The sequence below is a fragment of the Hyperolius riggenbachi genome, chromosome 9 (assembly GCF_040937935.1).
Source record: "Hyperolius riggenbachi isolate aHypRig1 chromosome 9, aHypRig1.pri, whole genome shotgun sequence".
Taxonomy (NCBI): Eukaryota; Metazoa; Chordata; class Amphibia; order Anura; family Hyperoliidae; genus Hyperolius; species Hyperolius riggenbachi.
Window position 1 is genome coordinate 130806204 of NC_090654.1, and position 12348 is coordinate 130818551.

The following is a 12348-nucleotide window of genomic DNA, read 5'->3' on the forward strand; positions in this document are numbered from 1 at the left end:
GGTACATAGAATCGAGACAAGCATCGAAGACATCCTTGCTTTTTGCGATGTAAAAATCGCAAAAGGCTTTCCAATCAAAATCGAATTCCTCCAGCAAGGCCCCAACATCCCAGGAAGCAAATGGGGGTTCAAACAGGCCAGTATCCAGATAATCTCTATATGGGTGGAGTTCAGGAACAAGAACAGATTTTTTAACTGCTTTAATATAGTGTGCGATCCTACCTATAGCAGGATCCACATAAGCTTTGGATTGGGGCAAAAAACCTGGAGATTGAGCAACATCTTCATACACATTATTAGGGAGTGTTTTATTCAGATGCTTGCGCTTTTTCGTTTTTCCCTTTTTCGCAACTTTGCATGTCTGCTGTTTAAAACCTGAAGTGGCAACAGACACATTGAACTGATGGTCATACTGAAAGGTTTTGCATGGAAGGGAAAGATCAGCTGACTTATCAGCAGCTACACATTCAACCAGAGCAGGTGGAAAGCCAGGCATTTTAAAACCAGTGAGAGAATATCACTGCAAGAAACTGGTACAGATTATCATTCCAGGAATTGATTTTTAACACATCATACGTCCACGTGAACAAATCGCCTTTTAAGAGCACATAGGCAAACTGAAGAGCCGATGTGGACGGATCAGAAATCTGAAAGGTGGGATTCAGGCAAAACCTCACACATTCAGAAAGAAATTCCGCCTTGGTCTCTGAATTTAGCCTTTTAAAGCTCTTAAAGACACAGGACCCAAACTCGACAAAATCGTACAAAACAGAAATTCCGTCTACAGTGGGGTTTTGGGTTGGGCTGGTCATACTGTAACGATTGTGGAACTTTCTCCGTGTGCAGCGCACAACGCGTGCGCTGATACGGCGGAAATCCTCCACAAGAGTGTAATTGCAGGCACCCAGCAAAAGGTGCTACGCACCCGTAGAGGGAAATTCCTGTCGGCAGATGGCGTTGTGGAGTGCAGAGGAACCAATCCTCTGTACCTCCACAAATGCCAGACAGGAATTGTAAGAAGCGCAGAACGCAATCGCAAGAGAAGCAATTGCGAATGAGAACAAGCAAAGGGACAGGTTGTATGTTTGTGCACCAAACTAGTCGTCAACCCGCGACGGTGCACACACCACAGCAGATAAGAAGTAGGAATGCGATCGCGAGAGGTGCGATCGCCAGACGTGACACAAGGCTACATCAAGGCGGAGCACGAGAGTAGCAAAGGCACAGCAAATCATACAATGAGGAGATATGGAAAATAACAAACGCTAGCTAACCGCGAACACCGCACTCATTCGCAACAGTGCACGTGGTTATGCGCGGTCTCCACGTGATAAGCACAATAGAGACAAGCACGCCTAACTAACCATCGACAGACAAACATGAAACAGAGGACGCGAACGCTTGCTTAACGGTTACCTCACCGAGCCTCCAGCAAGTGTCCGTAGCAGACAAGACAGACACACGAAAACAGGGACAAGCGAGAGATAGTATCCACAGCACTAGCGAAAGTGGCTAGCGCGATCCAGGAAAACAGAACATAAGGATCCACAGCACTAGCGCGAAGCGAGTGTGATCCAGGCAGACAGAACAGAGTAGCAGACCAGAAGGATCCACAGCACTAGCGCAAGGCGAGTGCGATCCAGGAAGGCAGAACAGAAGGATCCACAGCACTAGCGGAAAGTGGCTAGCGCGATCCAAGGAGACAGAACAGAAGGATCCACAGCGCTAGCGTAGGATGCCAGTGTGATCCAAGTGAGACAGATCAGAAGAGATAGCTGGTAGCAACCGCTGCACCAGCTATACTCCAAGAACAGAGATCAGAACAATTTCCTGTCGACCACCGCTGGGACAGGACAATCGCAACAGAACAAACAAAACAGATAAACAATCCTAACTGCACTAGGGAACCTGCCTAGCACAGTTTCCAGGAATTACTCTAAGCTGATCTTCAAACAAAGAGCATGGCTGATACTCCTCCAGGAGTGTTTCACAGGAAGGAATCCTTATGACCAGCCAAGCATTGTGGGACACACATAGTACTTATAGTACACGCCTCCAATGAATGTGGCCAGGCAATTTGCATGACAACGTATGCAAATTCCTCAGCAAGCACAAGCTGCAAAACTGACAGAAGCTCTCCTTTCCAGAGTCCTGCAGCATGCAAACCTAAACAATGGTCAAAAAGCTGCCTGCCTGCACAGGCAGCCGAGCAGATCATCACACTTTGAAGACAGTTTTTTCAACCATTCTGTCCCTGTTGTTGAATGTTACTACTCCAGCAGAAACATTTCAGTCAAAATATTCTTGTCCTTCACAATGCTCCAGGACATTCAAAGAGTTTTGATGACCTTCATTCCAATGTAAAAAGGATATTTATGCCTCTCAACATCACATCACTAAGTCATCAAATGGATCACAAAGTCATAGCTTCTTCTACGGCCTATCCCTTAGATTGTAAAGGCCCATTTACACTTAATCAGTTGGTGTGCATTAGTGTGCGTTGGTACGCGTTAGTACGCGTTTCTTTTTTTCATAGCAGTGATTGTGAAAAAGATTTCAGTTAAAATGCGTTAAGTGTGAAAGGTGCCATAGGAAACCATGAGCATGACTTTGAAAATCATTTTTGTTTCAGTTATCACTGAAAGCAAATGTTTAAGTGTAAACAGGGAAGGGCTAAGCGTTTGGCAGTGTGCTCACTTCCCTAGCATATTCTACATGATCATGCGCTCCTTTCCATAACAGCCTCACACTTGAATTATGGGGTCTACCAACCCAGCCCCAAATCAGTTGATCGTGTATTTTGTACCCTGTATGTCTTGTATAGCTTTGTCCTATGTTGTATAACCTTGTTATAGCTGTCATCCTTTGTATTATTGTAAGTATTTATTGTCCAGCGCTGCGTAATATGTTGGGGCTTTATAAACACCATAAACAATAATAGTATTATAAGGAACACCTTTTCACAAGCTGTCACAGCTAGTGAAAATTATGTGATGATCTTAAAGGACTTCTGGAAAATTACATTTCTGATGCCATGAAAAGTACTATAAATAATGTAAATAGCAGTAAATAATTGTAAATAGCTTGCAGGAATATTAACAATCTGAGATATGCAGATGATACCACTTATACCCCATATGGTCTTCCCTGTAGTATGGCTGTGAAAGTTGGACTATAAATATGGTCATGTGTAGAAAAATGTATGCTTTTGAACTGTGGGTATGGAGAAAGGTACTGATAGTTCCCTGGACTGCAAGAAGATCTAATTAGTCAATATTTACAGAAATAAGTCCAGATTATTCACTAGAAGGGTTGATACTACCATTAAAACTCTGATTTGGTCCCATACTGCGAAGACCGGATTCTTTGGAGAAATCCCTGATGCTTGAAAAAATTGAGGGCAAAAGAAGAAGATGACAGAGGTTAAGATGGATATACAGCATATGTAAAGGTATGAACATACATCAAGTAGTTAAAAAAAGTAAATACCTACAAGCAAGACGAAGGAAGCCTCTGGATCTAATAGAGGCTTTCCTCGCTGTGCTCCGGTCCACCATTGCTGAGCACAGACCCCCTGAAGTTTACCGACAATAGGTTGCTCAAGTACGACCCTGTCTGCGCAGTGAGCTGGAGCCACTCGTGCATGTTCAATGCAATTGCGCAGGTGCGGTTGTGCTTGCGTGGGTGCAGTGCGGTCCCACTCATGCCAGTAGAGGAGCATGGACCTGATGTTGAGGGCGAGTGGCAGGGGACCGTAAGACAGCGTTGGAAGCCTCTGGAGGATACAGAGGCTTTCCTTTCCTTAGGTAAGTATTTACATTTTTTAACTTTGTGACACCTTGGGTTCTCTTTAAGAATGAGCCTACAGTCCCTAATTTGTTTGTTTACCGGGGACTACCTGTATAAAGATTGCATATCTAGACATATGCCTTTGATGAACACACTCCAAGATGCCACAGTGTCATGAAGCTGATAAGTGTTGCACCACTGCAGATGACTGTTGTTCACTATGGTGAATTACTATACAGCCGTCACCAACTGCAAGCGGTGCATTCATGCAGCCAGCTTTTGCTTAATAAATGTGCATGAAAAGTTCAAGTAAATCAATCACATTGAGAAAGAGAGAAAATGATTTGGGGAGGTCATACTGCTTTATTAAAACATACGTTTTGAGAGACTAGGGCAGGTGTACTCTGCTTCAAACAATTAGTGGGCTGCACTACCCAAATTCTGAGGAAGAGAATAACACAACATTATTGTGAGCCTGTTTATACAGGAAACAGCCGCGAGATGTTTTTACCCTATGAGACATCTGCTCTAAAATCAGATGGACAATCTTTGTTATTATTATATGCTGGTATGCCAGGAAGCTTGTGGTTGAGCAGAATCTAAAGGGGGGCCATACATGCACTCTCTCTCTCTGTGGTGGCTGCCACTATCTACAACTAGGGTGTGTTTTGAGGTGATGCACACCATGTGGTTTTCTCTGCTGTTTTTTTCTAAGGTTTATATCAGCTAATTATCACCAGCGGAGCACTGAGGAGAGCTACACTGGCCAGATGTGTGGCTGTTTCCTGTATAAACAATGATTGTATCTATCTAATAGCCTGCAACTAGGCAAACTATAAGAAGGTGGTGAGCACTGCATCATATACAGTTGACAATTATTGTGAGGCTACTGTATGAATCCTGATATATTGGGTGTTTCAAATGTGCCAGTTTCTTGCACATCCTAGTAATCTGATCATTTTTTTATGGGTTTTAGGTTCTAAATAATCAATCATTGCTAATAGTGGCTGGATAGTTTACCGGTTAAATGCACCTCCTCTGTGCCCCTGCTAAAGCCAATACCTGTGCAGTAAGGAGTCCTTGGACAAGACTCGATAACACTGCAAGTGGCATACTGAGTTCGTCCTTAGAGGCTGCAATTCTCAAGCGGTTTGAGTCCGATGGGTGAAAGGCGATATTCAAATGTTAGCATTATTATTATTATTATTAATAATCCAAGTGGGGTCTGCCTTAATTGCCAACTGTTAGGGATCCAAAGGCTCCAGACCATTATAGCATAGGGGTAGCAATCACCTCTGTGACCCCTGCCATTGCAGGGGGCACAGAGGCTTTGCTGCCCCTCCTCCTCTCTCCCCAACCACAAGTGCAGCCAATTAGCAAAAAACCTTCCCTGTTTACTCACAAAAAAACGTGTGCAGGTCATGTGTAATTTTTTCCTGCTTCCAGAAGCTGCTTAAAGAGAATCTGTGACGAAAAAAGTCCCCTGTGCGGTACTTATCTCGGGAGGGGGAAGCCTTTGGATTCTAACGATGCTTCCCTCGTCCTCTTTTGTTCCACACTGGCAGCGCTAGAAGCCCCCAAATGGCGGGTGTGTAAATATTTACCTTCCTAGCTCCAGTGCAGGCGCAGTAGCGGCTCTCTGCTCGGATTCAGGATCAGGCGGAAATAGCCGGTCCAAGTCGGGTCCGCTCTACTGCGCAGGCCTGACTGGGATCTAGGATCGGCTATTTCCGATTGATCCCACTGGGGAGCCCTACTGCACCTGTGCTGGAGCCAGGGAAGGTAAATATTGCAGGCGATACTACGCCTGCACCACAGCACAATACATTGTTGGCTGTGGTTTTGGGGAAATCCAGCGCTGCCACTGTGGGATGGAGGGGAATGGGGGAAGCCTCATTATGATCTATTGGCTTCCCCCTCCTGAGGTAAGTACCCCACAGGGGACTTTTTTTCGTTACAGAGTCTGTTTAACAGCAGAACAATCTCTGCTGCCATTCACCGACTCCGATCATGTGACCTGCATAGGGTTCGGGGATCAAGGGGGCCCCATGCTATCATTTCTGCAGGCGGGCCCTGTTAAGTATAGTTACACCCCTGCATTATAGATAATAGCCCCAATTCATACAGCATTACCGCATACGGTAATGCACAAAACAGCTGACTTTACCGAGCACGAAAAGCTGAAATGAATGAGCAGTGAGGTAAATTAATGACTTGTGAGGTAAATACCTCAACATATCAGCAAATGTCAGTAAATGTCAATACATAAAGACTAGAACACGTAGTAAAAGCCCAAAATTTTACCGGCACCTCTGGTGTGGTGAAATCAGGGCAAAGACTGTGTGAGTCTGTGGGAAGCCAGCGTGACTCACACAAGCAGAGAGAGATAAGCTATGACTGACAGGAGCAGAGCCAATAGAAGCAACCCCTTTCTCCTGCAAGTCCCGATGATCAGATTTTGATAGGTTGCACAGGCTTCTCAGGTGGAACTAGCTTTTTTCTACCCCCCAGGCAGCGAGCAGAGAGAAAGGAACAGAAGTGGCTTCCCCTGTGGCCATTTAACCCCTTAGGTTCCTATTTAAAGATGTGGATGAACTAGTGGGAAAATCACCAAAGCAGGGCATGTTTAAAGTTTCTTGGAGTTCATCTAAGCTGTGGCAAATAAATAAAATGTTAAGAAAGACTAACAGACAGATTCAGAGCGAGCAGAGGCAGCATAACAAACAGTATAACAAACATGTACATCTAAAGGGATGTCGGGATGCCTCTTACTATTGTAATGCCCTCACTGCACGGAGTACAGCTTGTAACAACACACAGACAGCTTCACATTGCTCTGCTGTTACCTAACAAGTTTTTGTCTGTTGAAGCCGGTAAATTACCGAACTTCTACCGCACCTGTGAACATTTTTATGAATCAGCACACTTAAGTCTAAAATACAGAATGCGGTGATTTACAAAGCATTTTACATTTACCGTGCTGTGCTCTATGAATCGAGGTCATTAATCAGACAGGATGTGTTTGGATTAAAGGTGTTAACCTTTTGCCGACCGCGTCACGCCGATGGGCGTGGTCGCGGCGGCAGCCCCAGGACCGCCTAACGCCAATTGGCGTAAAGTCCTGGGGCCAGCTAATGCAGGAGATCGCGCGCATGATGCGCGCGCATCTCCTGCTTGGGGGGCGGAGCTCCGCCCCGCCTTCAGTCTCCGAGCGGCTACTGCCGCTCGGGAGACTGTTAGACGGCGAGATCGCCGTCTATTTCTGTGTACAGCGCTGCGATCGGCTGCAGCGCTGTACTGGGGACAGCCGTGTCACACGGCTATCCCCCTGGGGGACAAGAGAGCGATCGGCTCTCATAGGCAGAAGCCTATGACAGCCGATCGCCGTAATTGGCTGGCTGCGGGGAGGGAGGGAGGTAGGGAGGGAACTTATGTAAACAAACAGTGATTTTTCAATAAAAATCACTAACAATAATATTTATATTAAAAAAAATAAACATGTGGGGGGCGATCAGACCCCACCAACAGAGAGCTCTGTTGGTGGGGAGAAAAGGGGGGGGAGATCACTTGGGTGCTGTGTTGTGCGGCCCTGCAGTTTAGCCTTAAAGCTGCAGTGGCCATTTAAGCAAAAAAAGGCCTGGTCGTTTGGGGGGTTTGACACTGCAGTCTTCAAGAGGTTAATCAGCTGTTTTGGACTGCAGGAGTTTGTGGTTATGAGAGAGAAGAAGTATGAGTGCTGTGAGCTAGAAAGTAGATCCCTGTAGTCATGAAAAACTTGTTGGTGTAACAAGAAATCTCCATCTGTATTGCTTTTTCTCCAGCACCACTTAACCACACTGGAGGATTTTTTTTATTGTTTATTGTATGTGAATAATATAAACTATTATATTCTTTTTATTATTATTTTATACTGATTCATTAAGGACCAGTCTTTTTCTATTATTACCTGTTATAAGAACCAATGCTTTACCTTCAGAGACAATAATAATTTCTTGTCCTTCACAAAACAAGTGTGCATTGTGAAAAGTGCTCCACTGTATAGGTACATAGTTATTTGGGTTGAAAAAAGACAAACGTCCATCAGGTTCAACCAGAGAACAAAGTACAACACCAGCCTGCTCCCTCACATATCCCTGTTGATCCAGAAGAAGGCGAAAAACCCCAAAAGGGAAAAAATTCCTTCCCGACTCCAGATGAATCAGATAAAATCCCTGGATCAACATGACTGGGCATTACCTAGTAATTGTAGCCATGGATGTCTTTCAACGCAAGGAAAGCATTTAAGCCCACTTTAAATGCAGGTATAGAATTTGCCATAACTACTTCCTGTGGCAATGCATTCCACATCTTAATCACTCTCACTGTAAAAAATCCTTTCCTAAAAAAAATGGCTAAAACTTTTTTCCTCCATGCACAGATCATGTCCTCTAGTCCCTTGAGAAGGCCTAGGGACAAAAAGCTCATCCGCCAAGCTTTTATATTGACCTCTGATGCATTTATACATGTTAATTAGATCCCCTCTAAGGCGTCTTTTCTCTAGACGAAATAAACCCAGCTTATCTAACCTTTCTTAGTAAGTGAGACCATCCATCCCACATATCAATTTTGTTGCTCGTCTCTGCACCTGCTCTAAAACTGCAACATCTTTCCTGTAATGTGGTGCCCAGAACTGATTTCCATATTTCAGATGTGGCCTTACTAGAGAGTTAAACGGGCAATATTATGCCAGCATCTCAAGTTTTTATTTTCCCTTTTAATGCATCCCAAAATTGTATTAGCTTTAGCTGCAGCGGCTTGGCATTAAATACGATTATTTAACTTGTTGCCGATGAGTACTCCTAAGTCCTTCTCCAAGTTTGATGTCCCCATCTGTATACCGTTTATTTTGTATGATGCTAGACCATTGGTACGACCAAAATGCATGACTTTACATTTTTCAACATTGGATTTAATCTGCCATTTATGTGCGCATATAACCATCCTATCCAGATCCTGTTGCAAAATGTCACTATCTTACTGAGAGATGGTGATTTTGCACAATTTTGTATCATCTGCAGGGCCGGATTTCTGGCAAGGCCACATAGGCCATGGCCTAGGGCACCAGAAATTTAGGGGCGGCTCAGTGAGGGGCAGTAAAGCTGTTCTATGCAGCCATTCTTATCTACAAGGACAGCTTTACCCTTTGAACCCTCTGTCCTGTACTTGTGTCATCCCTGCAAGACCTGTAAGCTCTATCATGCAGGTACACATCAGCCTCTCATGGTGACACAATGGTTCCATCATTAACGAGATAGCAAGCATAACATAAAAGTTCTTAAGGAAAACATAACATAGTCTATACGCATATTACTAAAATAGTTATTGTCTGTGACATCCAATGATGAAAAGTAAGTAGAATTCTCATTGGGGCACACAGATATAAAAAACAAATAGACAGTATAGTTGGCCTTGGGCGGTAAAAAGTACAAATCCGGCCCTGATCATCTGCACAAATAGCAACATTGCTTTCTACTGCATCAACTAGGTCATTAATAAATTGAAGAGCACTGGACCCAGTACAGACCCCTGTGGGACCCCACTGCTAACAGTCACCCATTTTGAGTATGATCCATTGACCATAACTCTTTGTTTTCTGTCCATTAGCCAGTTCCCTATCCATGCACACAGACTCTTCCCCAGTCCTTGCATTCTCAGCTTTTTCACCAGACTTTTGTGGGGAACAGTGTCGAAGGCCTTTGCAAAGTCCAAGTATATCACATCTACAGCATTCCCAATATCCACATTAGTGTTCACTACCTCATTAAAACTGAGCATGTTAGTCAAACAGGACCTGTCTTTAGTAAACCCATGCTGATGCTGAGAGATAAGATTATTTTATACTATGAAGTCATGTATAGTATCTCTTAGTAACCCATCAAATAGTTTGCATACAACTGATGTTAAGCTTACAGGACAGGTCTATAATTTCCTGGATCTGATTTTTTTTCCCTTCTTAAATAATGGGAAAACGTGGGCTGTACGCCCATCCCCTGGGACTCTGCCAGTTGAAAGAGAATAGCAAAATATAAGATAAAGGGGTTTATCTATAACTGAACTTAATTCCCTTAGTAGGGAATTAAGTTCAGTTATAAAGCAGAAAGCTAATTGGTTTGACAAAACCATCATGGAACTAAAAAAGAAAGGGTGCAGACTAAAAAGACAGTGGCGTAAATCAGGGTCTGAGGAGCACAAATTTAGCCTAGTTCGACACCTCAGACAATACCAACAAGCAACAACCAAGAAAAAAATCAGACTTTACCTCGCACAAAATATCTACAGCCAACAACAGAGCTGCTCAACTCTTCCACACAGTGGAATCACTCTGCAATCCTTCCTGCCTAAAAGGCCCAACCACATTCTCCAAGGAAAGGTGTGAAGAATTCTCTGCCTTCTTCACAAACAAGGTGTCTGCCATCCGTGCCAGCATTACACCAACAACATCAATTCAGCACTGGACTTTGCATATGCCTACTACCTTACCACTATGGCAAGTCTTTAACACTCTGAATGAAGAAGATTTTGGGATTCTCATTCAAAGGCTCCGCCCCACTACCTGCAACCTGGATCCTGGCCCAACTGGATACTTAATGCAGTGCCCAGAGCTGATCAGGCCAGCACTTCACAAAATCACTCAGTGCTCCTTGCAAAGTGGACTTTTCTCAGAAGAACTAAAGAAAGCAATCATACAACCCCTCTTGAAGAAACCATCACTAGATCCTGATTCTGTGACCAACTACAGACCTGTGGCGAACTTACCATTCCTATCAAAAGTTATCGAGAAAGCAGTCACCAACCAGCTAGAAGCCAGGCTTACAGATAACAACATCTTTGATACTTTTCAGTCAGGATTCAGGAAAAGGCACAGCACTGAAACGGCATTAGTCCGAGTAATGAATGATCTACTTACTGCAAGGGACAAGGGTGATTGCTCAATTCTGATTCTTCTTGACTTGTCTGCAGCATTTGATACTGTGGATCATGAAATACTTATCCAGCGACTGAAGAATTGCTGTGGCGTAAAGGGTACTGTTTTCAGCTGGTTTCAGACCTTCCTATCTGGCAGGACAAAGCAAGTATGTCTGGGCACACACTACACTAATCCAGTGCCACTTGCCTATGGAGTTCCACAGGGTTCTGTACTATCACCATTACTCTTTGCAGTCTACATGCTCCCACTGGGCAAAATAATCTAGAACTATGGCCTAGGATACCATTGTTATGCAGATGACACACAACTGTATTTGTCCTTCAAGCCTGGCACCCAAGACCCATCAGCATCCATAAATGCGTGTCTAGTGGATTTACAAAATTGGATGTACACCAGCTGGCTGAGGCTGAACTCTGACAAAACAGAGGTGTTGGTGGTAGGTGGTCCACACATGATGGATAAAGTTCAAAATGCTCACCACCTCAAACTAGCAAGTGGAGTAGATACCGTACAGTATAAAGACTCTGTGCGAAACCTTGGGGTGATCCTGGATGGAAATCTAAAACTCAGACAGCAGGTATCAGCGGTCATCAAGTCTTCCTTCTTCCATATAAGAAATATAGCGAAAATCAAACACCTTATCCAAGCTGAAGACCTACCTACCCTGGTTCATGCATTTGTATCCTCCCACCTAGACTACTGCAACGCCCTGTTCATCGGATCTCCAGATAAGGTTCTGCACCCCTTAAAATTAGTACAGAATGCTGCTGCCAGACTCCTAGCCAATGCCCCCCGCAGCTCACACATCACCCCAGTACGGCAAACTCTTCACTGGTTGCCAGTAAAATGGAGAATCAATTTTAAGATCTGCCTGCTGACATTCAAGGCTCTAAACCACATGGGACCCAAAAGCATAGCGGATCTATTGGAACTTTATGCCCCTCCAAGCACCATCCGCTCTGCCAACAAGATGAAGCTGGTTATTCCCAGGATACACTTAACATTTGGTGCCCGGGCCTTTTCCTATGCAGCCACTACTCTATGAAACTCACTTCCACAATTAGTACGAGAGGCTCCTTCTCTGGACAGCTTTAAAAAAAGGCTAAAAACTCACCTCTTTTCCCTAGCCTTTGAGACTGCATAATGCAGGGTCACAGCGCTTTGAGTCCCCAGGGAGAAAAGCGCTATAGAAATATTATTGTTATTGTTATTGTGCTAACGTAGAAAGCACTAATATTGTGTAATGACAAACTAGCCAAATATGTATGCCATCCTGTAAAAAGTATCTGATTGGTCTATAAACACACTGAAATGTTTAAGCAGCTGATTGGACTGTAAAATCTTGCATTCACTGACTGTCCATATATACCCTGTCCTTAAAGTACATAAATCAGAGCAATGCCGTTGTACTTAGGGTGTTCCTCGTTATTGTTCTCCTGTGCAGAAAGATCACACACATGGGCAACTTGGGAATTTGAGGGTGGAGCTGAAAAGGCAAGTTCTATCATCTGGTGTCAGAATCGGGATCCGTTATCAACAGTATTGGGTAAGTAATTCCATTTTACTACCCCATACTGTTAGCACGGATTGGC

General features: G+C 44.0%; 1 protein-coding gene across 1 annotated transcript in view; it reads right to left on the reverse strand.

Moving 5' to 3' along the window:
• LOC137532693 (SLAM family member 5-like) overlaps positions 1-12348 on the reverse strand; it is a 412994-nt gene that overhangs the window by 51196 nt on the left and 349450 nt on the right. Inside the window, exon 5 of the mRNA XM_068253515.1 lies at positions 3323-3384. Coding sequence (XP_068109616.1) covers positions 3323-3384 — 62 coding nt within the window. The remainder of the gene's footprint in view (positions 1-3322; positions 3385-12348) is intronic.